Source organism: Gopherus flavomarginatus, chromosome 10 (assembly GCF_025201925.1).
Source record: "Gopherus flavomarginatus isolate rGopFla2 chromosome 10, rGopFla2.mat.asm, whole genome shotgun sequence".
NCBI classification, from domain to species: Eukaryota; Metazoa; Chordata; order Testudines; family Testudinidae; genus Gopherus; species Gopherus flavomarginatus.
The window spans coordinates 41545713-41562182 of NC_066626.1; the positions used below are offsets into that span (position 1 = coordinate 41545713).

Genomic DNA, 16470 nt, shown 5'->3' on the forward strand with positions numbered 1-16470 from the left:
ACCATTCTGCTTCCATTGACTTAACTGGGAGCAGGGTCAGGATCAACATGTATTAAATTACATATGACTTGGGGACAGACCGTGGCTTTCAGCCATTGGTCACAAATAAGGGAGATGAGGAAGGGCTATGCAGAAACAGAAGTCCCCAAAAGAATTTTAGCTGGCTCAGCCAAAAGTCCACTTCCAGACCTGGAAGTGGCACTGGCAACACACAGTGCCTGTGGTCATTGTCCCAACTATGGGTAGCTTCTTGGCATGGGATGGAAAGAGTCTCACTATTCAGTCCTTTTTTGTCAATGAGTTATACATAAAAAAGCCCAACCAAAATACTTACTGTGGTAGAAAGATGAGATAAGGCCTTAATGTGAAGAAGTTCTTCATATATAATTTCTAGATCATCTACAGTTCTCTGGCCAGGTCTACAAAGAAAAGACAAAAACCACAAAATACAAAAAAAACAACCGCAAAACAAACTCCTAATGAGTAATGTTTGCAGAATGAGCTCAAGGGGTCAGTTAAGTGCCTTGACATGTCTTAACTATAAAAATAAATTTGCCCTGGATAAGCTTTACACCATAATAAACTCTAACATAACTATTTAAAGTGTTTCTTGTTGGGAAACAAAATGTAACTAACAGGGAAAGAAGAATATTATGTATGCTGTACATTTGAAAGTCATCCTTCAATTTGTGTGGCTAATTAGAAATGGAAGAGAACCTTAAAACTGTTCTGTGAATATACACTTGGGGGAAAATAAAGGAATAAAAGGAATTTCCTTGGCTGTTTTTGCTCCACTTATGTGTTCACTATCCATTAATATTCTAGTCAACTAATTTATAGGAAATATGTTTATGGAATCAGTGAATTTTAGAGTGAATTTTGAATGTGTGTATGAAAGTATTTATACTAGAAACCAGGTTCTAAGTGTTATGTTTTTCCAGTCAGTAAACAAAAACATCATGTGACGTGTGTGTCCAATCAAAACGAACCCACACAACTTGAACTGTGAATATTGAACACTCACAATAAGCTTCTCATAGATACTCTACATAGACTATGAATTAGTCGACAAACAACTTGAACAGGGAATACATTTTGTAAGTTGCTCAGAGATAACTTGTGAACAAACGAATTTCAGAAAGCATGTCTTTGCTGAAACAATCACTTTCTGAAAATTTTCAGCTCTAAAAATTACACAAAACAATATATACTAAAGAACCTAATGAGCTTTTTCAAGATGAATTTTGCAAAAGCATTTGTACCATTTAAGTGTGAAACATACACTTTAATGAAAACATCCTAAAATACAGTGGAAGACTAATATCACTTTTGAAAAAAAGTGTTTTAAACCTTTTTTTTTAATGTAGGAATCAGATGGAGACAGATGTTCTGAAGTAGTGAGTGCTACACCCTAACATCTTCCACATCAAGAATGTTCATAGCAATGAAAAGACTCCCAAATAGAGTTAGCTCACAGCACTATTCTTTAGTTTTGTATGTTGATAAGGACCTTTTTTATTTACTACCTCTATTAGGCTCTACTTTGGACAATTTATGCAGGAAGACCCCATTAATATTAATGGAAAGCACATTCGATGAGAGAACAATCCCCCTGCAGTGCAATAGCGAAAGAGTCTTCATACTGGTTAGGGTATTCTGAGTTTCTGGAAAGCACGGTAATTGGGATAATTTTGGGGACATTAACCACTAACACTGAAGTGCTGAGGACTGATGTATGTTAGAGAGGTTGCCTTTGAGGAACTCCACACCTAACAGATACATTAAATTGACTACGATTAAGGGTTGTAAGAACCTCTGAGTATATTCCAACTCATTTCCCCTCACCAGAACCTCTTAATTTTAAATATGCACCACAACCTTATTTTGTACAGGACCAAATTCCTCTGTGATGTAACTCCATTCAGGCCAATGGAGTTAAAACACAGACAAATATGGCACAAAAACTGTTTCACAAATACTCTGGAGCAGTGGTTCTCAACCTTTCCAGACTACTGTACTCCTATCAGGAGTCTGATTTGTCCTGCATACCCCAAGTTTCACCTCATTTAAAAACTACTTGCTTACAAAATCAGACATAAAATTTCCAAAATGCTATAGCATACTATGGCTGAGAAATTGCTTACTTTCCATTGAATTATAAAATAATTTGATTGGAATACATTGTACTTACATTTCTGTGGGATACTTGAGCCTGTTTTTCACTTGTCAGCCTGTCTGAAGCCTGAGCTCCATCACCCGGGGCTGAAGCATGTAACTTAGCTTCAAGGGGCCTCCTGTGGTGCAGGAAATTGCCCTGCTTGCTACATCCTAACACTGGCCCTGCATTTGCAACCCCCTTAAATCTATCCCATGACACACACACACCCCCAGGTCACAACCCCCACGTTGAGAAACACTGATCTAGATGGAAGACTTCTGCGTACCCCAAAGGTTATATGTTCCCCTGGTTGAGAATCACTGCTTTAGAGCACCAAATAATTCCAGACAGTATATGGTATAAATCACAGAAAGCAGTGATACAAATACATTTCATGGCAAATAAATGATTCAATCATACGGCCAACATCAGACGGAGGGAGCAATCAGAAGGTACAAGCAGGAGAGGAAAGCAAGGTTTTAAGATTAGGTTTGAAAAATGGAGGCAGGTAGAGTGATGCAGAAAGCCTGGTCCAGATGGCAGGAGATGCAGAGTTTTCCACATCAGTACTGAAAACAGATTAGTGCAGGGTCCTTAACTCTAGCTTTCTGCTACATATGACATCCAAAGTGTTAATAATACAGTTGAATCTTTGAACAGCCCTCTAAGATATGTAACAATGGTGCTTTTTGAAAAAGATGTTTCCAAAAAATATTCAGTACAACAGGAGATGCCAGTACAGTACTAGAGGGTCAGAGAATCACATTAAAAATGAATATATTGCTCTTAAGTTCTCCGTCTAATCACCTGTTGGAGAAACAGACTAACTAAATCATTTATGAGAGACAGAGGGAGAGAGATTTGTTGCAGCACCTAGCAATCTTTTCACTAAAAAGGAATTGGTTGGAGACTTCTACTGGTTAAAAGTAGTAGTGAAGAGATCATATAAAATATAAGATAAATCGACCTCTCTTGTCTGCCAGACAAGCTAAATTTTTCATTTGTTCTACATTTACCAATGCCATGTGCTTATTATTACACAGATGAAAGGATACCTTAGCATAAAGGTAGCATGGATGGAATTATGCTTTTCTTACACAAAACAAAATAAATTGTACAGGGAATAACAGATATTGATTTGGTACTGCTCTGCTTTCTAGTGATTCATAAAATGTTCACTCTCCTGTTGCTGTTACTATTAACAATTGGTCAAAATTTTGCTCTCAAGTACAAGAGTGAAGCCCCCACTGGGTTCAGTGGGAATAGACCAGTATAACAGAGTATAACTCAGCCCTATTAAGTAAAACAAGCTCTTTATCCTAAACTAGTACATAGTGTCTTTCACTGTGTATTTATCTGCCATAGTAAGACAACATGAGGTAAGGCTTAACAGTTAAAACTGATATATTCTTTAAGTAAGCAATAGCATTAATCACATTTGATGTGTACAAAGCAGCATGTCTGGATAAACGGGTAAAGATATACAATACATCAATTAAAAAATAAGGATTATGTCCAATTGCATGAGATCTCTTCTGAGAAACGGATATATTCTTCTGTCGATGTGTTCATTTGTCTCTCTTTAGCATTACTAAGAGTATCACACATGACATGGAGAGGAATGGAAATCTATAGTGGATATACCGAGTCTTTATTTCTGCTTCTCCAGATGTCACACGGAGAGATATTAGGCATCACTGCTTCGGTTAAACCTGTGTAGTGCCCCACTGATATAGATTTGTAGGATCCTGCTGTGTAAAGACCTAGTTTCTGCAGGGGACACATTCTAGCAGCAATGCCTGGTTATATACAGGATAATAAACGGGGATAGATGGAGAACCAGACTACTCATTAATGAATGGGAGACCTCAGGTGATATTAAGTGATCAATAAATTCTGTTCACTGTTTGGGGAATTTATCAAGGTCAGAGACACTGAGCTTCTCTTTACTAGAATGTGGACAAAAATACAGAATTTACTTAACCATCAAGAAACCATATATGTTCTGGAAAGATCACTTAGTATTTTTATTACACTTCCCAAACTTTGAGATGATAAAAATTGGGTTGGGACTAGCTGAGGGCCAGTATAACTTTATTTTAACAGATTTATTTGGGCATAAGCTTTCGTGGGTAAAAAACCACTTCTTCAGATGCAACAAAAGCTTATGCCCAAATAAATCTGTTAGTCTTTAAGGTGCCACCGGACTCCTTGTTGTTTTTAACTTTATTTTACACATCCATAAACATATAAACACATTACAATGGCAGCTAAACTGAACATAGATTTCATAAAGGTTCATATATTTTCCCTAATTATTCTAAATATCATATCTTTCCATGCTATGACTCCTGAAAGCAGGAGAATAGGCTACTTTTAGTTGTCACTAATATATATGTGGGTGTGTGTCTGTGTTCTCTCACCATATTATGGAAGAAGGCCATCTAAATCTGTCTTCTTGATTCAGGGCTCCTGGACAATTTCCTTAAATTCCATTTTATCACGTATTTATCTTGTTCTATTGTGCAAACCTCAGAAAGAGGAAATGCAGAAAGACATCTGAATTTATGTCAATGCTAATTCTTGATTGATTTCATAGAAGTTAATGGTGAAAAATCCCATTGGCTTATATAGAATCAGAATATGGCCTCTGAGGAAAAAAAATCACTATAGTTGTGTCCACTTAAACCAAGGCTGAATTTGGCATTAGAATTAATTTTTTTCAGGGTTAGAGAGTACATTCATGGTGCTATATAAATGGTTGTTAGCAATAACAGAAACATTTACTTTGCTATATAGTGTGTCCTCTTCTATTTGCCTTGTACAGTAGACTTTTCTTTTCCTTTCTATAACATGATGCATATCCACCATATTTTTAAAAGTGTGAGCCAACGCCAGGACACAAAGTTTATCAGTGATCACCTGTGTACTTATGTACTTATGAATACTAAGAAGAAATCTGTAGCACAGATTTACTGTTTTAAGAGTCATGCTGCTAACATACTGCACATTAGAGTATAACACTGTACAAAAGAGAATACAGTATATATTACAGTATCACCTCCTAAGTTAAATACTAAATCTAAGGCATATTTTTCACCTTATAAACAGACTTCTGTCATTAGTGTTTGGCTTTATACTATATTGCCATGTTTAATTAGTCCTACCATCATTCATGCTACAGCTAAACATATTAAACACAAACTAAAAAATCGAAAGAAAAAAAACAGTTTCAGGATGTCATTCTCATACTGAAGGATTGAAGAGCTTGCAAACTAGAGCTGTGTCAGACCTAAAATATTTTCCCAAGAACCTCCTACAGGTCTTCACCTGTGATAGCAGGCATTGTGAGATAGCAGGGAGCTAAGTTTGCAGCTTCACATAAAGCTAATTTCACATTCACAATGTATGTGTGTTTTTTTCAAATACCAATAGCAACAAGAGCCTGTCAAAAATTTCCCTGAAGCTCTATTCTGTTTTTTAAACGATAGAACATTCTTTCATAGTTTGACAATTAAAATGCTGCAGTTAATGTAATAAACAGAGAAGTTTTTAAGTCGGCTGTCAAAACAAGCGACACTTTTTACTGGAGAGTTTCAGATTCCGAACAACAGAAAGTACCTTTCAAAGCAACAGCTTCATTATACAATCAAATTCTCAAAGTAATCTTCTCATCAAAGAATATTGTCTTATTTGTTTCATGGCAATTATCTGAGCTTTGCAACCTCTCCGGAAATGGTGACTATTATAAAAGCAGCTCTGTTGGTTTGAAAATTGCGGGTCCTGCTCAGGTTGACGCAGAGCCAATGTCCCTGAGGCCCTGACACATCCTTCAACTCCTGACAGATGTAGTGGCTTCTAATCAAAACTGCTAGGCCTTTGAGGATCCACTGAGGTTTCAAAGGCATTGATACATCTTAGCACAGACAGGATGCCCAACTTCCAGTAATGTAATGCACGAAAAGTGAGATTGATAACAGTCATTAATATGGTACCATAGGCTGAAAATATGAAATATGTTCTCTCTGTCCCCAACACCTCATGGAATATCCTTAGAGGATTTTCCATGGGGATCCGGCCTGTGGAGGTAAGGAGAGGACATATGGAGGGGGAACAGATGCTATTCTCAGCAACATTCCCCCATCCTCCTCTCAACTCTCTGGAAGGAGTTCAGTGATAATTATCACTGATCTTTGTCAGTATTAACTTATATTGGTTGTGCTGAGTCCAGTGAAAGCCACCATATGCAGAAGGATTTAGTGGGCACCGTAAGTATCGTAGTCCACGAGAACACTTCTACAGAATCCATGCAACCATCAGAGGGTGAGGGGCTAGGAAGTGGTGCAAAAGTATGCGTTGTGACAGATTCAGACCAGTGGAGTACAGGAGTCTGGTAGAGGGCAAATATACTGGTCACTGGATGAGTAGTTTTCTGTTCCCTGAGTGACCAGAGCAGTGGCTGCACTAGAGTAATCAGGAACCTGCTAGAACCAATTAAGGCAGACAGGCTGATTAGAACACCTGCAGCCAATCAAGGCAGGCTAATCAGGGCACCTGGGTTGAAAAAGGAGCTCACTCCAGTCAGGCGAGGAGGAGCCGGAGGAGAGGAAGTGCGCGTGAGGAGCTGGGAGCAAGAGGCACAAGGAGCTGAGAGTGAGAGGCTGTTCTGCTGGAGGACTAAGGAGTACAAGTGTTATCAGATACCAGGAGGAAGGTCTTGTGGTGAGGATAAAGAAGGTGTTTGGAGGAGGCCATGGGGAAGTAGCCCAGGGAGTTGTAGCTGTCATGCAGCTGTTACAAAAGGCACTATAGACAGCTGCAATCCACAGAGCCCTGGGCTGGAACCCGGAGTAGAGGGCGGGCCTGGGTTCCCCCCAAACCTCCCAACTCCTGATCAGACACAGGAGGCGTTGATCCAGACTGTGGGGAAGATCACTGAGGTAAGAAAATCTGCCAATAAGCACAGGACCTACCAAGGTAGAGGAGGAACTTTGTCACAGCATCAATAGCAGAGATGGTTCTGGTCTCCAGCGTTCTCAGGTAGTCCCTGAATTTGATGGGTCAACTCCCATCTACTCATGGGTTTGAGGAGTTCTGCTCCCCATCTCAATGGAAGACAGATAGAAAAACTCCAGGAGTGAAAAATGCTGAGTTTCACTGACCCTAAATAGGTTTGCAGAAGCATCAGGCTCATGGCTTGGCTTTCCTTTAATGTATGACACAGGGAAAGCTCCTTTGATTTTCAGCGCAGTAGTGACCCCTAGCATTAACAAAAATGGAAGCTGTCCATTTTCAAATACTGTCACTCTAGAAATCATCTTCTACAAGACCAAATATCTGATTTTAATGCTTATACTTTTTGAAATTCAACATTTTTATTAACCATTTGTTATTTATTCATGTTGTGCTCAAAAACGTGCTAACTGCTTCACATACAAAAGCCAAAGAGCATTTTAAACAGACAACACAGAGACAAGAGGGGAGGAAGGAAAGAATGCAGAACAGAAATAGAACAAGAGCAATGGGCAACAGGTTTGTATAATTTTTGGTGGTGCCCAGAACGGGTTCAAGTCCTGCTCCCCAACACCTGTCTTGTAGCCAATATAAATAACGTAAAAATGGACTGGAAAAAGTAAGCGTTTAACAGTTTCCCTATATTGCATGGTGTGTGGGGGTACAGGGGGGATAAGGGCTCTCGCTGAGGGTGAGGGATCTGGGGTGTGGGAGGGAGCTCAAGGCTAGGGCAGAGGTTGGGATGTGGGGGGATGAGGGCTGTGGCTGGGGGTGCAGGCTCTAGAGTGTGGGAGGGGGCTTAGGGATAGGGCAGGGGATTGGGGTGCGGGGGGTGAGGGTTCTGGCTGGGGGTGCAAGCTCTAGGGTGGGGCTGGAGATGAGGAGTTTAGGGTGCAGGCAGGCTGCCCCAGGACTGGGGCCAGAGGAAGACTCCTCCCAGCCCTCTCTCCACCAGCAGCAGCGAGCTCCGGGGGAGGGGCTCCCCTCTTCCTGCCAGCCAGGCCTGCCAATGCGGGGGATAAAGGGGACAATTTCCCAGGGGCCCGGGCAATTTAAAAGGGCCCAGGGGTCCCAGGCACTGCAGCCTGCTCTGGGGAAAAGCATCTCTTGATTCCAAGATGCTTTTGATATGCCCCATGCAGGTTCCAGGGCAGCTGAGGCAGAAGAGTAGCAAATACTGTTGCCTCAGCCGTCCTGGAACCTGCATGGGGCATATCAAAAGCATCTCTGAATCAAGAGATGCTGCGGCTTTTCCCCAGAGGAGGTTGGATCGGCACGGCTGCCCTGGGGCTCCTCCGGGCAGGTGCGGGACAGGGTTGCAGCAGGCCAAGGGCTCCTCTGGCAGGGGAGGGGCGCTCGGGGCTTCTCTTGGCGGGGAGGCTTTTGGCCCCAGCCAAGGGAGGGGGCCAGGGGACCCATTGATTGATCTGCCCTGGGGCCCAGAATTGCTGTCAGTGGGCCTGCTGCTGGCAGCACACTCACTCCACCTCCCTCCCGCCCCGCGCGGTGCTGTGTGCACGCTGTCCAGCACCGGGAGGGTGGGGGAGAGGAAGGAGGATGCACCCTGTCACCTAGTGGCCTTACTGTGTGCCTCCTCCCTCTGCAGACAGCAGCAGCCGCCTCAGCCTGCCCCACTCCTTTGTAGTCCAAGCATTGGAGCAGCACTCGTGGACGCAATATGAAAGGAAACAGCCAGCGGCCAGCAAGAGAGTGCAGCATGGAGAGTGGCAGCCAGCCGCTGCCCAGAGTGGAGGGATGCTCCGGGGCAGGTGCGCAGGGCCGGTGAACGGGGCCAGGGGAGAGGCCCCACCCTGAACATTGGTGGAGCCGCCCCCTGTGCTCTGAATATTGGTGGAGCACAGGCACCACAGGCCCATACAACTCACTACCTGTGAACAAGAGGACTCTTGTCAAATAGTTGTGTTGTATTCAAACAATTTTTAGTAGGAAAACTTTCATGTTACATTATAGGCCCAGCCCAGTTCCTGCAAATACAAAAAGATTTTTGTCAATGACCTCAAAGGAAACAAGATCAGGCCCTGTGTGCATATCTTTCTTGAACTGACATTTATGAAATCAGAAGTTCACTTGAAAGAATTATTCTCAGTGCATTTAAAAGCCAATGAAACCTGTCTTAAGCAGTCACCAAAATTCATGTGCCTCATAAAGGGGTCTTTAAATAAAGGTTGAATGAACTTTGTATTGGAAGCTTTGCAGTCACTCTAAATTAAGCATTTAAGACATAGGGTTGCCTACTGGAGGAGGGCCCTTAGTGCGGGTTTCACTGTACCTGAAGTATATTCATAAAAACATGGACTGAACCAATGGTTTTGAGACAGAAGTTTAACCTGGTGGATATGACGGCGTTAATTTCCATCTGAAAAATGCAGACCTCTTCATGTGACACAGAATCAGAATTTTAAAAAACATATATTGATTTTATAACAATAAAAAGCATATCAATAAACTATAGTCATGAAAAGTTTCATATTTTGCTAGTAAATGCAATGAGCCAAATTAATCCCTGATATAACTCTAGTGAAGACAGCGAAGTTCTACCGCAGATGAATTTGGCCGAACGACTGCTACGGAACATTACAGGTAAGAAGCTATCTGCTATGTTGCTATCTTGACAGTCCATTAATTGTTAATGATTGACACCTAGCTGAGTGGCATGCCTGTTCTGAGAGTGTTAAATGTAGCGATATTCTGAAATTGCATATTTTCTTATTTCTGTGAAGAGTGGCAGCAGAAATAAAAGTTCAACATGCTGTACTTCCCACAGAGGTGAACACAGTGACTATTTACAGACCTTGCTGCTCATCTTGAATTCGCAGCCCAGCTTATAAACAGTGATAAAGGGCTGAAACTGGATAGATTTTATAAGACACTTTTACATTTTGTACAGTTTCAATGGACTGATGCTGAAATGGAGTAATCAGTCAAAAGGAAGCCTTTCAATATGCCATAGGTCCCTCATAGTTTCTCTTGTTACATGGAGAAACAGGCAGCAGAATATAAAGATTTTTTTCAGAGGCCAGAGGCATGAGCCACAAAAAATGGCTATAGATTTGGGCTAAAATTTTGACCTCACTGTGTTGCAAAGTTCAGGGTTGTTGTTGAGACCAATCTAAAATATTAACCTATTAATCTGCTTACGGTTTTCTGAGAATCATCCTCATATGGGCATCTGGACCAATCTGAGATAGCAGAAGCATAGTATCCTGCAGCTCCTCATCACATTCCTTCTTCTCTTCCTCAGTTGGCATTGGGGCATCTTCAGGCTCATCATCCAAAAATCGATAAAACAAGTATTTGTCTTGGAAATGGTGTTCTTGATCCACTGAAAGCAACATCATTGACATCAGATATCAATATCAGGTATCTCCTCATTAAAAAGGAACCTTCACAGAAATGGCATATTATGTGGTGTGTGGCAGAGACATAATAGTTTAACAAGCAAGAGAAAATGGCAGAGAAATACCAAGAGAGTGAATTGCACTTCTTGTTGATACACGTTAATAGTTTGTACAAAACTGCAGGTCTAGGAACTTTTTCTTAATTTTGCACTACAAATGCTTTCTAAAGGTTTCTATACTTGTAGCTTTCTCTCACACATTTTTTTCCCCAAAGCAATTCATTCAAGTGAAACTGTCCATACTGGACCAATAATTGTATAAACAACAACTCTATTTATACAAACCTGTTCCAACAAGACCCTCTAGTATGATTTCCTTACCCAGTCAGTGTGGCCACGGCCTAAAGGTAATATATTGAGAAGTATCTAAACTCCTTCTAAGCTACTCTAACAATCACAAGGGTCCCCGGAGGCTACTGTGTATATTGGCAGGGCCAAATTCACTGGCACAGACTCTAGTGGAAGGCCTTTGAGAGCAGAATGTCTGTCACGATAAGATTACAACAGCGCATAACACCCACCAACAATCTCCCATCCAAGCAAGCAGACAGTTCCACTCCAAATGTGGGAAATGCTGCCTTAACGGGGGCATGGCCACGGTGACCAGGTGGTGCGCTGATTCAAGGCATCCATGCAGCAAACACTGCAGATTCTGTGTAGCCCTTGTCATAGGTTAGAGCTGTAAATCCGCTCAGGGAAGGGCAGTGGAGAAAACACACTGCCTTCCTACAGGGATTAATCCTCTCTGGGGTGCAAGGGACAAAGGAAGTAGATGGAGGTGCAGTTTGGAAGTTCAGTGATTCACACACAAAACCTTGGATACTGAACCTGATCTGAAAGTGTTTGTGATGTTAAAGAAGGGGACAGGAGGGGTATATGTAAAGGCAGGGGAAAAACCAGAGATAAACCCAAACCAAAATTTAGATCTGAACATTAGGATGTTTGAGATCCAGATCTGAATTTTTTAAGTGGTTCTTATAACAGGCCAACCCAAACCCATGGATCCAAACACTTGGAAACATCTGGATCCAGGTCCAAACATTGTAGCTCAGGCCTACCTCTATTCATAATCCATTACTTTTATGTCACTGTGCCAGCACATCTCATGGGGGTTTTCAATATATGCAAAGGTGACTATATAACCACACTAGCCGTGAACCCTGACCACACACTAATAAACATAATTAGAATTCCTGCCACCATTAGATTGCAATTTGATTTACTTTTGAACAGTCTCCTGAGTTACAAAGATAAATTGGTGGAATGCTGCAGTCAATACTGCTGCATTTACCCGAATGAATTAAGACGCAGTCTGCTGTGTTTCTAATGGGATCACAATCCCTTCTTTTTTCATGAAGGAGACCCATAAAGACTTTATTGGGAGGTATTTCCAACATGTTAGCTGGCATCTGATGAAGTTTATCTTACCATGATTAAGAACACCTTCCTCCAGCAATACTTGCCACATGCCGACAGCCTGTGTTCGCGAATGAACACAAGGACTTTGTTGCATCATCCAGTCTACCAGTTCTGTTCCTACACAACATTGCCTGAGGGTCAAAAAAGTCATATTAAAACAGGTCAGTAAAAGGAGATTTTTTAAAGCATCTGTCAAGAGTAGCAGTATCAGCAACCTGCATCAGCGGGACTAGTCAGACCCCATCATAGAAAAAACAATGCTGAAGCATTCACTATCATCTATTTATACCTGTTTGAAAGACCTGTCAAATATGTTTAGTTTTGAGAGAATTATTTAAGCAAAACAATCCAAACCTTCTGGGAAATGGAATTCTAAGAACATAAGAGCTACTCCGTGCCATACTAGATCACCTAGTGCAGTATCTTATGCCTCATACTTCAAAGGAAGCTTTAAGTATACCACACAAAGCACCTACGTTTGCAATACTATACTGGGATGACACTAATTGATCAACTTTTACCTTGAAGCATGATGACTGCTGTATTGGTAAAGGACTTTTTTATTTCTGTAAGTAATAAATAATACCACCACCTAACTCTTATACAACGCTTTTCATCCGTAGATCTCCAGGCACTTTACAAAGATGGTCAGTATTATGATCCCCATTTTACAAGTGGGGAAATTGAAGAGCCATGCACATTTGAGGTACTATCTAATTAACAACAGCAATAACAATTTTTAGCCTAGCTAATGTAACTTTAGATACTATTTATTATTCACATAAATGTTCAATTCTTTTTACACCTACTACATTTCTTTTAGCAGTAAATTTCACAGATTCATCTTACACTGTAGCCATATCTTTCTATAATTTTCCTAAGAAACAGACTAACTCAGAATTTCAAGGCCTACCCAGAACAGAGTTCCAAACTCCATGTGCACAGTGACTAAGAAAGCTATCTACAAATTATCAGGCATTAAAAAAAAGGTGTGTGTGTGTGTGGGGGGGGAATTTACTCCAGTAGATATTAAATGTAACAAGTTCAATATGAGGCAGTTGGCTGATAAAGTACATTTGTTGCCTTTGTCCTTTGGAAGGGGCCAGTCTTATATTTTGCAGGGTACTGGATGAAGACAGATATATTAGGCTTCGAGCACTTAGCTAACCAATGGAGCCCACACAGGAGGAGCTGAAGAGATTATTATAATGGTGCTCCACAATCTGCATTAGTTCCCTGATCACTATTGGATTTTCTGGTATTGAGCTACAAGCCTATTGAGGAATTTTGCTTACACTCTTCTCTAGGACCCTCCATGCTAGCTGTAATTATCTAACAGATCATGACTGACATATCCCACGTATAAGCTCTTATGCTGGAGGAAAACCCTTCTCAACAGCAGTCCCAAGGCTCTGGAATAACCTCCCAAAGGAAATCAGAAATACCCTGGCTCTGACCATCTTCAGATGTAAAGGCCTACTCTTTGTCATAACAATAGATAAAGCATCAGAGCAGAAGAAACCCCAGCAGCATGACCAAAACTAGAAAATCACATAAGTAACCACATATAAAATAGCAACTGTCTGGTCCATCTGGACAAATATCACTATTCTACAATACATGTACAGATTCTAAATCTGAAGGTGATAGGGGCTACTGAAATGCTCGAATTTAGATTAGAGTGTGACATGTTTTTGAAGAAAGCAACAAAGAGTCCTGTGGCACCTTACAGACTAACAGACATATTGGAGCATAAGATTTTGTGGGTAAATACCCACTTTGTCAGATGCATGTAGTAGAAATTTCCAGAGGCAGGTATAAATATGCAGGCAAGAATCAGCCTAGAGATAATGAGGTTAGTTCAATCAGGGAAGATGAGGCCTTCTTCTAGCAGCTGTGGTATGAACACCAAGGGAGGAGAAACTGCTTTTGTAGTTGGCTACACATTCACAGTCTTTGTTTAATCCTGAGCTGATGGTGTCAAATTGGCAAATGAACTGAAGCTCAGCAGTTTCTCTTTGAAGTCTGGTCCTGAAGTTTTTCTGCTGCAGGATGGCTACCTTTAAATCTGCTATTCTATGTCCAGGGAGATTGAAGTGTTCTCTTACAGGTTTTTGTATATTGCCATTCCTAATATCTGACTTGTGTCCATTTATCCTTTTACCTAGGGACTGTCCAGTTTGGCCAATGTACATAGCAGAGGGGTATTGCTGGCACATGATGGCATGTATCACATTGGTGGACGTGCAGGTGAATGAACCGGTGATGATGTGGCTGATCTGGTTAGGTCCTGTGATGGTGTCACTGGTGTAGATATGTGAGCAGAGTTGGCACTGAGGTTTGCTGCATGGATTGGTTCCTAAGTCAGATTTACTATGGTGCGGTGTGTGGTTGCTGCTGAGAATATGCTTAAGGTTGGCGGGTTGTCTGTGGGCGAGGACTGGCCTGCCTCCCAAGGTCTGTGAAAGCAAGGGATCGTTGTCCAGGATGGGCTGTACATCACTGATGATGCATTGGAGAGGTTTTAACTGAGGACTGTAGATGATGGCCTGTGGAATTCTGTTGGTTTCTTTCTTGGACTTGTCTGCAGCAGGAGGCTTCTGGGTACACATCTGGCTCTGTTGATTTGTTTCCTTATTTCCTTGTGTGGGTATCATAGTTTTGAGAATGCTTGGTGAAGATCTTGTAGATACCCAAGAAAGAAACCAACAGAACTCCACCGGCCACCTACCCAGTTTGACACAGTTCTATAGCACTGGTAGTCTTTATACAAGAGGCTGAAGAACAGAAAAGCAAGTGGTTTTTTGCTTACGGCAAATTGGCAGAGTCATATGAAGCTGACTCAGCACCAACCTGCATGCACTGTGCCTGCTGCCAGGGTATCTCTCCTGTAAGAATTCTGAAACAAGGAACTATAACCTCAGAAACTCTTATTGCTACAATCATTCTGATAAACACACATGTTCCAAATTTCTCACTGGTTTATAATACATCAAATTTAATGTCAGTCAATTTTAGACTGAAATCTAATGGAAAACTATCTCTCTGAAAAAGGAGATCAGTGATACACTGATTAACTATCAAAAGTGGAAGTACTTAGAGATTGTAAACCACTTTCTGTATACTCAGAATTACGTATGTATCATTTGGATTAAATATTAAACAGTAAAGCTACTCAAATGTTTCTTAATCCAGCAAGACAATATGATAGAGAATCATTTATAGTTGTGGACTTTCAATGCCTATCTTGCCAGTGTCACAAAAGTTCCCTTTCAGTAAGACAGTGCTGCCACCAAAAGGAAGATCAGAAAGACTGACTGTAAAGTGAAAAGTTTAATTTTAAATAGACCTGAGAATTTATATGATGTGAAAACCGCATTTCACTCTGTGTACTTTCAGAACTCCACATTGAGCAAAATGGGTGCAGCACTTTTGGGATCAATACAGTAGCAGTCTTTTAATGAGATTTTCATTCATTATTTAGTGATACACCAAAAGACCTGGATCTATATTTTCACCCTGATGTGTAAAATATTCCAGTTAACCGTACTATTAACTTTTATGGGGGGGTTATATGTATGCTTCGTTCACAGTGAATTTCCAGTCAAATTACCTAGAAAGGATTTACCAAGAACATTAAGCACTGCATAACACCCAGAAACAAATATCATCCCAGGATATTTTCAGACCGTTTGAGACCTGAAGGCATGGTAAGGCATAAATCACAAGTCAGAGGATGGTAGATGTAAAAGTTCCAAACCCTTTACACAATCAGTTCACACACACCTGTAAGTCTTCAGATGATATTTACGATCTCTTATCATATGAGGTGCTCGGGAAAGAATTGCATTGCGTAAAATCTTTCCAGCTCTGAGGATCTTTTCTGATGGCACCTTGGTGAAGATGAAGAAAAAAGGGAACAAAATGAACAGATGTTAAACATTTTTAATATTTGACTATATAGCTTGCTGAAAGAAAAAATACCATCCAAACCCCCATAAAATAAAAGCCTCTGCACAAATGGTTAACTGGGAAGAACACTAAAATTGTGAGGACTCTAAGTCTAAGGCCTGGTCTACACTACGTGTTTAAACCAAATTTAGCAGCATTACGCCGATTTAACCCTGCACCCGTCCACACAACGAGGCCCTTTATATCGATATAAAGGGTTCTATAAACCGATTTCTGTACTCCTCCCTGACGAGAGGAGTAGCGCTGAAATCGGTATTGCCATGTCGGATTAGGGTTACTGTGGCCGCAAATCGACGATATTGGCCTCTGGGCGGTATCCCAGAGTGCACCATTGTAACCGCTCTGGAAAGCAATCTGAACTCAGATGCACTGGCCAGGTAGACAGGAAAAGCCTCACAAACTTTTGAATTTAATTTCCTGTTTGCCCAGCATGAAGCTCTGATCAGCACGCATGGCGATGCAGTCCCAAATCCAAAAAGAGCTCCAGCAT

The 16470-nt window shown here is 41.2% G+C and overlaps 1 protein-coding gene across 4 annotated transcripts in view; it reads right to left on the reverse strand.

The window, feature by feature from the left end:
- The window catches only part of RAPGEF4 (Rap guanine nucleotide exchange factor 4), a 236470-nt gene that overhangs the window by 63818 nt on the left and 156182 nt on the right, over positions 1 to 16470 (reverse strand). For all 4 annotated transcript variants that reach the window (XM_050968980.1, XM_050968979.1, XM_050968978.1 and 1 more), the window contains 4 exons: positions 15795 to 15901; positions 12018 to 12139; positions 10331 to 10514; positions 335 to 419 (listed from right to left, as the gene is read on the reverse strand). In XM_050968980.1, the coding sequence (XP_050824937.1) occupies positions 335 to 419; positions 10331 to 10514; positions 12018 to 12139; positions 15795 to 15901 (498 nt within the window). The remainder of the gene's footprint in view (positions 1 to 334; positions 420 to 10330; positions 10515 to 12017; positions 12140 to 15794; positions 15902 to 16470) is intronic.